Below are 11,846 nucleotides of genomic sequence, written 5' to 3' on the forward strand. Positions count from 1 at the left end.
AACCACAAGGTGAGATCCATCCTTGGTCTTGTTAAAGCCTAGAAAAGTGACTTTTATCATTTCTTTTCATTTCCCATCACAACACAGGAAAAACAATTTCTCGTCATCCACAGTATTATAAAAGTAACTCACTACGTTGCTCATTCATTACTTGTGGCTATGCATGCCCCCGTTTTTTATAGCATGGGAGAGGAGATGACATAGGAATGATGAACAGAATGGAGTGAATGTTGAAAAATTATGTCAAAATGACCAAATTTCAGTTGGGGAAAAAACCCTTTAGCCTAGTTTCATCAGTCTAAAATTCAGCAGTGAACTGTAGCAAGTTTTAGAAGTCAGTGTCAGCACAACATAGTGTTGGTGTGTGACAGCAAATGCCTACCCTAGCTTCTTGTGGCAATTCCCTGCTAAAATTTAAGTGGATGGAGTTAACATCGGTGGGCGCAACTAACAGGCATTTAAGGGCATTTGAAAATGCCTTCAAAAAGTGATTTTGAAAAATAAATAGAAAACGTTAGAAATTTCCAGAGGGAAAGTCTGTTTCCATCACATTGGGCACTATGAGATTGTCCTACCCTTGAAAAAGGAGTAACTCGTGGCAAATGAACCCCTTATTTGTAAACTGTTGGACGTCCAAGGTGTTTTAGAAGCCAACTACGGTAAATGAAACTCTGCTGACCATTTTTTAAAGATGAAAATCTTCTCCTTGCAAATGGAAACCAAATAAATACCCTTCCTTTTTTATTTTGGCCTAAGGAGATTGATGCTTGCTGGGAGTACACAGATCTACATGATCTGAATTCACAACTCATGTATGAAAATTTCATGTCACGCCTCACGTGATCCTTGATAATGTGATATTATGCACTAACATTGAGGGGGAGGGGGAGGTTGCCTGAATAACTGACATGGAGGTGTGAAAGGATCTGTGTTCACCAGTTTTCACTTTATTTCAATTGAAAGGATTTTCAGAGTGTACAGATAGTCTGGATAAAATACTAGATGTTGTTTCTGGGTTTAAAAAACTGTCTCATGAGTGCATGTACAAATAATATTATGGCATTTTGTGTTACCTGACTATTTCCAAGGGGCAATTATTACTATATGAATGGATGTGACTTTTGTCTTTCTTATAGAAGAATACAGAATACAGCTGTGCATCTTCAAATATTTAACAGAATATGTAAAAATAAAAACCCTTTACATTTTTTTCCTTCTTATTTGGCTTTGAAGAACAATTAAAATCAAGAGTGTGGCATACAGCAATAGACATCTTAACAGCCCTGCATTTCAAAAAAGAAATATGGCTACAGCATTATTAGACATTTTCAAATAAAATGTGACCAGAGAAGGAAATATAAATTTTTAAAACTCAGTAGTAGGTTGCTTCAAGAGGAACGTAACTTCCCATGACTGTTTTATTGGCTATACAATCTTGTTTCTTGCTTTCAGTGGGTATTTTTCAGCATTTATATATATAGGGTTGTTTGATTTCCTTTGGCGAAGCAGGTGATTTTTAGGCTGATTGGTGTCTAGATGATCGAGACACTGAAAACTGAAAAAAATTTATGTGTTTACACAATATACACATTTCATTACTTACAATGGAAAAAATAAGCTTAAACATTTCATATTAAAAACCGGGAATACAGTAGGGTTAGTAGCACCATGAAGTTGGGCTGTTGGCAGAACTGTAGCGTCATCTCCGTAGAACCCTCACAGTGCATTTGGTTTGCTTCTGAGGCCATTTTGGCAAATGGTGTCCCTCTCGGCCCTTCGGGGCGGGGGAGAGAAGGGGGCGCCTTCACGTCCCCTTCCTTAGCGACCCCTCAAGTGTCTCCAAAATCTTGTTTTCAAGAGGTCAGTTCTTGAACAAACAAAAAAAGCATTTAAAAACTGCACCAGAAGATAATTGCCTTCAAGATGGCAATCTGGGAGAGGGGGATACACTGGAATCTGCATTGTTTGGATTTTCCTCTTCTTCTTTTATAAAGTTTCTTCTTCTTCTCTGCTTTGCATAATAGCACCATTGTTATAGCTAAAGGACAGTGCACCCAAAGTTGTTCGGTTGACGTCGTTCTCTGTGTGTGTCTTTTTGAAACAGTCTCCAAGGGATTACGTCCTCTTCATGCATACCTGGCATCGACTAATACGTGTCCTCAGATCCCCAGCCTTCAGGGTTTCTGACTGAGGTTTGCTAAGGAACAGAAACACAGAAAAAAAGTTGCTTGCCTTAATCCAGGTAGAGGGACCCCCCCCCCCCCGTCCTCATCAGCTAGCCTTCGGAGATCCACCTCACTGTCCTTTTCTCCCACCCACCAACGCTTGGCTTCCATAGAGGTGGCGAAGGATGGGACTTCTCTTCTTATCCAGAACCTTATCCTTGGTCTCTTTAAGCTGATATTGACAACTCAGACTAGCAACAGGTCTCCAGGGCCTCTGAAAGGCATTGTCTCCAACTATATACAGTAGGAAATCCCCTCCCCATTCCGCTGGAATGGCATTTGTGGATTCACTTATGCACTGCCTGAAAAAGTGGTGGTTTTTTTGGTATCCACCGGGGGAGGGGGCTGGCTGTATTTTATTTTTTATTGTTTCCTGCTGAGCAGAGGGGTGCTCCCACGACACTCATTCTTTCCATCTCTGTGTCATTGAAACTAAAAGAGAGAAGGGGCAACGCTTACCTAAACATTTCGGCCACCTCCACAGTTGCTAGCCAGAAGCTGTACGAATTGGCATAATAATTGCACGTCCCTCGACCATGACACTCAATAAAGGGTGCGGAGCGGAATTCTTCCAGGCAGGAGCCGGGGGAAGCCAACGCCTGTCCGGATCCCTCTGCACCAGCACTGGTGTGCTAAGCAAAACCAACAAGTGGATCAGTTTGACTCTACTCAAGCAGCATCTGGTGAAAGCAGTCCAATACAGGAAGATTCAAAAGGATCCCCTCCTTCTCCCACGCCCCATTCTCGAAAGACAACATAAACTTTACAAGAGGTCTCTCCAAATTTGTGGCCTTAAGATGTACAATAGCTGGCTGGATAACCTCAGCGAGTTATGTATCTGGCTGTGGAGCTGCAGGTTGGGAGTTCAATCTCCCACTAGGTATCCTGGGGAAAAAGCCAGCCTGCGTAGCCTTGGGCAAACTGCTCAATCCCAGAGAAACCCTAGAGGAAGGGAACGGTAAACCACTTCTGCGCCTACAGTGGTGCCTCACATAGCGATGTTAATCGGTGCAGCAGAAATCGCTGCTAACCGAAAACATCGCTATGCGATTTAAAAAACCCCATTGAAACGCCTTCAATGCATTCCAATGGGGGAAAAACTTACCTTTAAGTGAAAATCCTCCATACGGCAGCCATTTTCGCTGCCCGGTAAGCGAGGAATTCATCCCAAAAAAGAGTGGGTGGCCATTTTTTTTCCTGGCGGCCATTTTGGAACCACCGATCAACTGTTGGAAAAAATCGCTATGCGGAAATTGGTAAGCGAAACAGCTTACCGATCATCGCAAAGCGTTTTTTTACCATTCAAAACATTGTTATGCGATTGCTTTTGCGATTGCAAAAACCTAATCGCTATGTGGATTCGTCGTTAAACGGGGCGCTTGTTAAGCAAGGCACCACTGTATGTAGAAAACTCTGGAAAGAGCCACCATAAGTCAGAATTGACTTGACGGCACATGATGAAGGAGGAGACGTACAAATACTTCATCCTGAGCCAACCAATGAAACAAAACCCTGGAATATGCAGGGCTGAGAAGTCCCACCTTTGAAACTAGCACAGGTTGTGTATTTTTCCACAACAAAGGGCTACGACAGTGCAAGAACATGATACAGTTTTAACCTACGGAGTGGCCAAACCAGATCTCAAAGAGAACTGGAATCCCCCTGGGCAGCAGTAATGGTAAACCACTCTTTGAACCTCTCCTGTGCCTCGAAAGTCCCGCTAGGTTTCTCTTAAGCTGGAAGGCATCTCTCATTAGCCTTCCCTCTCTGCCGTGCAGAGGAGGATGTAGAGAAAGACCAAGGTCACGGAGGTCTGGAATCAGTTCAGAGAGATTACGTACCATCATGAAAGAATAACCGATCCACAGGGAGTTCCAGCCGGGCGGACATGTTGGGATTTGAATGGTTTGGCTGTGGACCGCGATCACCATGGCAGGGGCTTCACAGACAATGCACCTGAGGAGAGGGGCCAAGACATGAAAAGAGAGCCATGTCAGAGGTTTCAAATGCCAAAGGAAAGGTTGGATTTGAACATGTTGAAGAGCCTTCAAATGTCACACTAAAACATCCTTTTAGCTCTGCACCTGATTTTGAGGTGCTCGCTGGACAGATACCTCGGGGAAATCCACAAGCAGGATTGTCAAGGTGGTGACTCTCTCCCATTGTTGCGGTTCAGCAGCTAGTAGTAGCAGCTAGACTGCTCTTGGATATGGAGGTCCCATAGAGTCACGAGAGCAAAGGGAGAAACTCTTTTCTAAGCACTAAAACTCTTGGAATACTCAATAGAGTATTTTGGGAGCCATAGTTTAAAAAGAGAGCAAACTTTTTTATTTCTGGGAATAACAGATCATAAATCTCTTTTTCACGGGTATGTCAATTCCTTTGTAAATCTCTACTGAAACCCAACTGCAACTCAGAAAAAGTAAAGAAATTCACATTAACCAAGTTTTTCTTAATTAATTCATTCAACGTATAGCCCACAGGATGATGAGGGACGGCACTCTCTTTCCCTCTTCAAGAGGAACCCAGAAGCATCAAATTCCTTATTTTCCTTTCTTGAATTGGATGTGAGTAAAGGTACCCAATTAAAAAAAAATTTCTAATCGGTGGGGGAAAAAACAGAACAAAATATGTACACCTTGAGAAGATTAGGAATAGTGTGTAGCAAAGTATGCATTATTTTCCACAGGAAAAAAAATACTGCATCCAAATATGGAACTTGGTTAGGCTGAGAATGATCTAAGTTTAAGATCACAGATTTTCACACTCACATCTCATCCATGTCTTGTAAAACCCCACTAGTTGTGTGTTCTGTGATTTCATATCCAAGAGAAACTTGGGCAATCATCTGTTTTGACAGAGATTCCTGCATTGAACAGGGGGTTGGGTTTGATGACCTTATAGCCCCCCTTCCAACTCAATTAGTCCATGATTCTACGATTCTACAATATATTGTGTAAACAACAACAGCCATTTCTCAGGAAATAATTGCTTGAAAAATCTATTTGGTACCCTAATTCGTCAAATTATTTGGCAATGACCTCAACATTCTAAATGGTTTTTCACCTTAACAAATGAAAAGGTCAATTGAAAGAGAAATTAACCCATGAATTAAATATTAGTCACCTTATCACTCTAAGACACGGCTCGCCATAGACGACCATGCCTGAGTGATGCAAAGAGGTAAGGAATCAATCCAGATAGATCTCTCACCGGCTAATAAAGGGCTGGATGCTCTTTCCAGTTAAGGGCTCCATGCTCATCGGCATCGGCTCAGGGGTAGACAGCCAGTAAGAATAGTCGTTTCTTGATGCAAAATTGCACACGTTGTTGATGTTACAGAACATAAAAGGCATGGTGCTGAAACGGCGGAGGCAGCTGCCGGCGGTGCCTAGCAAATGAGAGAGAGATTATATATGGAAAAAGTAGAAGTCACTTCTCCTTTGCAAATGCCAAGATATGGACCCGACATCCTGTCGTTGCTGCGTTTTCCAGTATTGTTTCAAGCCCATCCATCCATCCATCCATCCATCCATCCATCCATCCATCCATCCATCCATCCATCCATCCATCCATCCAGTAAATTTACCACTGACTTCATGTGGGACACTATTTACAAAGCAATAACTTGAATCACCCAACAATACCGATAAAATAAATACCTACTTCAAATAAAAACCCCAAATGATGGAAGACTCCGGGGAGCCCATATGGAGAGATTTAGGGGAGGAGGCCCTTAAATGCCTCCTGAAACAACCATGTCTTTAGCATCCTCCTGAAGGTGGAGAGAGGGAGGAGGTCTGATGGACTTCCACAGGGAACCCATTCTGTAAAGTAGGGGCCACAACTAAGAAGGCATGGTTTCTGCTGACTGTTTTCTTCACCTCCTGGAATGGGCTGGTGTTCCTCCAGACCTCTGAGGACAGCAAGACCCCAAAACCGGTTAAGGGCTTTACAGGCTGGCACTAAAACCTTGAATCGGGCACGGAAAAGCCCCACGAGCCAGTGGGGAGTGAATCACAACCAAAAGGAGGAGGAACTCCCCAGGGAAGGTTAGTAGCTTTGATATCACGATGGTGGAGGAGGTGGTGGTGAATCCAGTCTGGGTTTTGCTGGGAACTTTAAAGGGACATCTGAGAGGCTGAACCAATCCTGGGGGAGACTGAACGTTACTGTTTGGCTCCTGTTGACTTCAGCCACTGAATCAGTGGGGCTTTGGCCAAGTCCACACTAGGCGTGTGGCCAACGGATTGGACAGCGGCATTAACCCATGATTTTACAATAAGAGCAACGTAAAAAACAAGGATCAACATTTCCTTCATGGGGAATTCCTGACCACAGGTGGCAACCGGGGCTGTAGCTCACCCAAGTCTTGTCCGTGGGCCCTCTCGTTCCCTTGCACATAGAGAAGAGAAAATCCATCATAGATGCGGGTGGTTCCTTGAGGGCAGAAGGGCGTGTCCGTGGTTTGGCTGTGGCGAGTGATCAGGAACCCATGAGCCACTGAAGCGGTACCGGGAGGGCCAGGGGGGCCTTGTAATCCATCCGGGCCAGGGGGGCCCTGCGAACCCCGAAAACCTGTAGGTATACAGGAGAAACATTGCCCTCACACCTCAGACTGGATGCAAAGATATAGACTACAGGCTGCAAAATGGTACAGCACCTCAGAGAGATGGAACAAGCTGACAATAGGCACGTTTCCTTTGGAACGGTGTGCAAGCGTTCTTCATTGATACGTCACCCAACTATTGCATTCCACACAAAAGTCACATGTCTCTAATCTTCAATAGATGCTTGCAATACCTGGTTGGCCTGGAAGTCCCCGTTCTCCTTTTCGGCCACCCGGACCATCAAATCCAGGACGTCCATCCCGTCCGGTATCACCAGGAAGGCCAATGGGACCTGGATAGGTACACAAATTAAAATAAATGTGGCTTTTGCAAACAGGCCAAGAAAATTCAGCAAATACAGTATATTGTTATATGTTTTCCATTGCAGGAGCAAGCCAAATGTGAAACAAGGGATTTAAATCTGCACTTCTGTGTTTCCTGTGTTTGAGAACTAAGAATCATAAACTTATTATCCTTACTTGATCTCCCCCAGGAGTTTCTTCATTTTTGAGGACAAATTTTTGTGATTTGTGCAAGTTGTGCAAATAGCATCTCTAACCTAGGATAGCTGTGGTCTTGTTTCAAGGACTGTTGAAAATCCAAGGCACTGAATGGGTAGTTTGTGTCTTTTTGATCAACCAGCTAGCTACGTGCATAGGCCTTGCTTTGTAAAGGGCAAATACAACAGCTTTGAACAGACGCAATTTGCACAAATTCATAAAATCTCCATAAAAAACCCCTATGCATCAGGTTCTCACCAAGGAGGTAAGAAATACCTTACAAACTTTGACAAGCTGTCTTGGCATGTAGAGAAACCTTGTCTCGCCAAGAATAAGTAATTTAGTAATATCTCTTCACAACAACATGTGACTCAGTATGATGTAGTGGTAGACTGTCAGAATGGGACTCAGGAGAACTGGGTTCAAACACTAGCTTGCACATGGAAACTCAATGTGGAGTGGCAATAGGAAATGAACCCATAAATATCTTGTATACCTTCAAAACCCTATAGTCACCGTGAATCAAAGCAACGACAGCAACTCCTACATGTTAGACCTGTGACGAGTTGCTTTTACTAAGTTTCTTCCATCTCCTGGAAGTCACTTACCTGGGAGACCTGGAGGTCCTGGCAGTCCAGGTAGACCTTTCAGTCCAGATTGCCCCGGTGGACCTGGTGGACCTGGGTCACCTTTTACCACAATTGTTTGTCCAGCTGGGCCTGGTATCCCTGGAGAACCTATAGGACAAAGCAAAGGCCATCTGAAGTTAGATGCCGTGACTTTTGTATGCCAACTACCCTATAATTTGGGCTGGAATCCTGCTGACTTCTACATCTCATGCTACAGAGGTAGCACAATCAGTTCGACTTTTATTACTCTTACGCAAAGAGGTATTCAGTATTGGGAGCCCTATTTATCACACAGCCATGCTTCTTTAAAGCAGAAGGAAGTCAACAGGTGAGATTCTCTCTTCTCAGAGACCCATCTACTCCACACGGCGGAATAGTGCTGGGATGGTAGTATATAAACACAATAAGTAAGTAAGTAAGTAAGTAAGTAAGTAAGTAAGTAAGTAAGTAAGTAAGTAAGTAAGTAAGTAAGTAAGTAAGTAAGTAAGTAAGTAAGTAAGTAAGTAAGTAAGTAAGTAAGTAAGTAAGTAAGTAAGTAAGTAAGTAAGTGAATGACCAGTGCTTGTCACTAAATCAGATGATAAGGAAGTACACTGAATGAATGAATGAATGAATGAATGAATGAATGAATGAATGAATGAATGAATGAATGAATGAAAATACAGACAGATAGACAGACAGACAGACATACCTGGAGAACCAGGAAGTCCAGGCTCTCCTCCAAGGCCAGGTGGTCCTGGAGGTCCAAGGGGACCCTTCATACCTGAAAGGCCAAATCCGCACTGTCAATACATGAAGGAGAAAACAGACTCATGCATCTTGCTGTCTTGTACTAGAGAAAGAGAGAGAGCTATTTGTGTGGCTCAGTTATGGGGAACCCGTCTTTTGCGGGGGCTTGAAGGCTCTACTAGGACTGGGGGCTTCCAGGTTTTCACCCCACTGGGTTGTGGGACGCATTGGAGTGTGTTTGTGTGTGTCTTGCATCAGTTACTTTCTATCTTCCACCTGAGGTCATAGGGCTGCAATGAGGATAAAGTGAAGAAGACAACCCTATAGGTTGCCTCATTGGAGGAATATAAATGCATCAAATACAAACTAATAGAATGGATATTCTGCGCATATCAGCTCCCCAAAGCATCCTTGACCTTCCATGGATTGGGACCCAGGCACTTGGAAGCCCTGACTTCTACAATTTGAGTAGGTAAGAAGATCCATTTGGGAGGTTCTCGTCTAGGGGCCACCCGTTGTCAAGATGGGCAGCAACCAGGGACAGGGCCTTGCGGGCGTTAGCCCCTCCACTCCAAAACGCTTTCCCCCAGCAGATCTGGCAGGCAGGAATTCTTTAAACGTTTTAACTCCAGGCTAGATAATTCTTGACCCTCCAAGGTGTTGATGGCCCTCAACTCTCAGTGCCTTTAGCCATGCAGGCTAGACAGGACCAAACAGGACCACCTTAAATTCCACCTTCTGCATGGACAGGCGCAAACCCATTATGCAAGAGACATTCATACCCAGAAACATGGACGCACGCCCCCCTTTATATCAACCATACATCCAAAAGCAGGTCTACGCATTGGCTGGGCCAGTGCAGGAGTGCTGTGGGGAGGGGCAGGTTTAAATGTAACGCTTGCCCCTGCCCCAAACTCTTCAATTTTTGAATAAGAAAGGCGAGCGGGCTACCTTGATGGCCAACCGTCTCTTTTAAACCATCGGTAGTGGACTTCCAGTCACTTCCGGGTTTCCTTTTTCAAGGACGGTGGGCCCTGTGATGGGTGGAAAGCTGAAGCTCGGAGCTGGCTTAAAATGACTACAGATCGTTGTCTTTTGCGTACCTGGGAATCCTGGAAGTCCGGGAACACCTGGATCCCCTTTCATTCCATTCAGGCCTGGACGACCAGGATCACCCTAAGAGAAACACATCGAGGGTTCAATTGTTCTTACCACGTTCAAAGTATCAAAAGAAAACCAAGGACCCCCAGAGAGGCCGAGAAAGAGAAGAGCAGGGACCGGCCTTTCTTGGTGGTTGCTTCTCACCTCTGGAATAAACTGCCCGAAATTCACCTGGATCCTTCACTGGGAATTTTGAAGAGATCTCAGAATACATGGTTGTTTAGACAGGCATTTCCAGATATGACATTGACAGAACGCAGTGCTTTCTTTCAGCGCTTCCGTTATCTGCTCCGCCACCTTGTTTGTATTAATCTTTTAAAAGAGTGTCCTTTTCTTAGTCTAAGCTGATTGATATGTTTTAATTTGACTTTGTATTGTTATTCTGTTGTTTTTTTTAAAAAAAAAATTAGTGATATTTGTTGTTTTATTATGTTGTGAATGACCCAGAGTGGACTAAGTAGCCAGGTAGGAAGTATAGAAATCAAATCATATCAATCAATCAAAATCAATCAATCAGGGCGGAAGACCATCAGGTTGTCCTTTTTTTAAAAGGAAAAGAATAATGAGAAGTACATATAAAAGTTTCATGCTGACCAGTTGTCAAGGGAGTTCATCTGTCCCTAATACTTTGACCGGGAAGATGTGCTGAAGCTTCTCCTTGGCATGGACAAAACCATTGAAAACAGAACTGATGACACCTCCAGTCAAGGGCAGTCTAATGAGAATGCTTTGGTTGGAGTTTTTGCAACCTCGCATGCTGCCTGTGGTTTGAGTGACTGGGCGGGACCTTTCTGGGCTGGGGTGGCTGTCAATCTATCCAGCACTAACCAATCATTCCTTCCAGTCTCAGAATTCAAAGAGAGCCCCACCTCTCTGCTGAATTCTCTCTTTCCCTCTCTTTATTCTGTTGGAAGCAGTTTGTTGTCTGCTTTGTGTCAGTTTGCTGTCTGAGCTGTTCACAACTGTCACTCTCAGAGTGAATGACTGAAACGATAGGTGCCAATCAATGATAAAGGGGTGAACTACTCTGGGGGAACTTGAAGTCGTTCTCCTCAATAAATCCCTGCACTTTGGCTGCACAGCACAGGGAATTTAACAACAACAACAACAAAATTCAAAACTCTGCAGCTCAGATGAGGAGGAAGGCAGAGGAGGCAGAGGAGGGAAGCCTGTGCTCCCGCTGGGACTGGAAAGATCACATGAAGAGGAGGAAAAAAGCCGCGCAAGCCGGGTGATGGGTGGGGGAGCTGGGCAGGGAATGCAGGTGCCACACCGACAACTTTAGACAACTGGGCACAAAGCAATTCATGCCCATCTCTATTCCAAAACCAATCCCTTGATTTTGGAATAGAAAAGCTGGAAAAGCAGCAATTTAGCAAATTATTTCCTCTTGCCCCTTACTCCTGATACTTACAGGGCGTCCTGGTAATCCTTGATCTCCCTTTAAACCAGGAAGCCCAGGCTGGCCGGGGAGGCCAGGATTTCCTCTTTCACCTTTAACTGCTGCAGTTCCAGGGGGTCCACGGGGGCCTTCAGGACCAGGCAGACCTTGATGTGGCAAAGCAGACAATTTGTGGGTCAGAGAGTGACTTCATTCCCATGGAACTCAATTCCCGTGGAACCCACTTCCCATGGAACCCACATTCCCGTGGAACCCATACATGTCATGTACGACAGGTAGCCTTAAAGAGCCCAGCTCTCTGGAGTTGTGGGGAGATACATCACCCTCTCCCCCCCAAAAAAAACTCCTCAGAACTAGTCCTTTCCCCCCTCTTGCATGTCATTGTTCAGAATTAACAACCCATTAGGGCCAGTACCCATGGTGGCTAGGAGCTGTCATCCTTAAAAAGCCATCTTTCTAAGCTCTGCTCCACATTCAATCCCCATTCAAGCCTTCCAGAGAAAAAGGATTAATCTGACCACATAAACACTACAGAAGGCATGGCGAGCAGCAGCCACAAAAGGAGAATCCAGCTATTTCCACGTCTCTGT

At 44.4% G+C, this 11,846-nt stretch overlaps 1 protein-coding gene across 4 annotated transcripts in view; it reads right to left on the bottom strand.

The window, feature by feature from the left end:
• Window positions 1–925: 925 nt before the first annotated feature.
• The window catches only part of COL4A5 (collagen type IV alpha 5 chain), a 100,260-nt gene continuing 89,339 nt past the window's right edge, over window positions 926–11,846 (bottom strand). For 3 of the 4 annotated variants that reach the window (XM_072981248.2, XM_072981249.2, XM_078380788.1), the window contains exons 42-51: window positions 11,269–11,402; window positions 9,797–9,869; window positions 8,656–8,727; window positions 7,944–8,072; window positions 7,029–7,127; window positions 6,591–6,803; window positions 5,439–5,616; window positions 4,067–4,181; window positions 2,685–2,857; window positions 926–2,197 (exon numbers count right to left, since the gene is read on the bottom strand). In XM_072981248.2, the coding sequence (XP_072837349.2) occupies window positions 2,116–2,197; window positions 2,685–2,857; window positions 4,067–4,181; window positions 5,439–5,616; window positions 6,591–6,803; window positions 7,029–7,127; window positions 7,944–8,072; window positions 8,656–8,727; window positions 9,797–9,869; window positions 11,269–11,402 (1,268 nt within the window). In that variant the 3' untranslated portion in view covers window positions 926–2,115. Of the gene's footprint in view, window positions 2,198–2,684; window positions 2,858–4,066; window positions 4,182–5,438; window positions 5,617–6,590; window positions 6,804–7,028; window positions 7,128–7,943; window positions 8,073–8,655; window positions 8,747–9,796; window positions 9,870–11,268; window positions 11,403–11,846 lie in introns of those variants that run through there. The other variant, XR_013538803.1, reaches the window with a different exon arrangement.

This window comes from Pogona vitticeps, chromosome 11 (genome assembly GCF_051106095.1).
Source record: "Pogona vitticeps strain Pit_001003342236 chromosome 11, PviZW2.1, whole genome shotgun sequence".
NCBI classification, from domain to species: domain Eukaryota; kingdom Metazoa; phylum Chordata; class Lepidosauria; order Squamata; family Agamidae; genus Pogona; species Pogona vitticeps.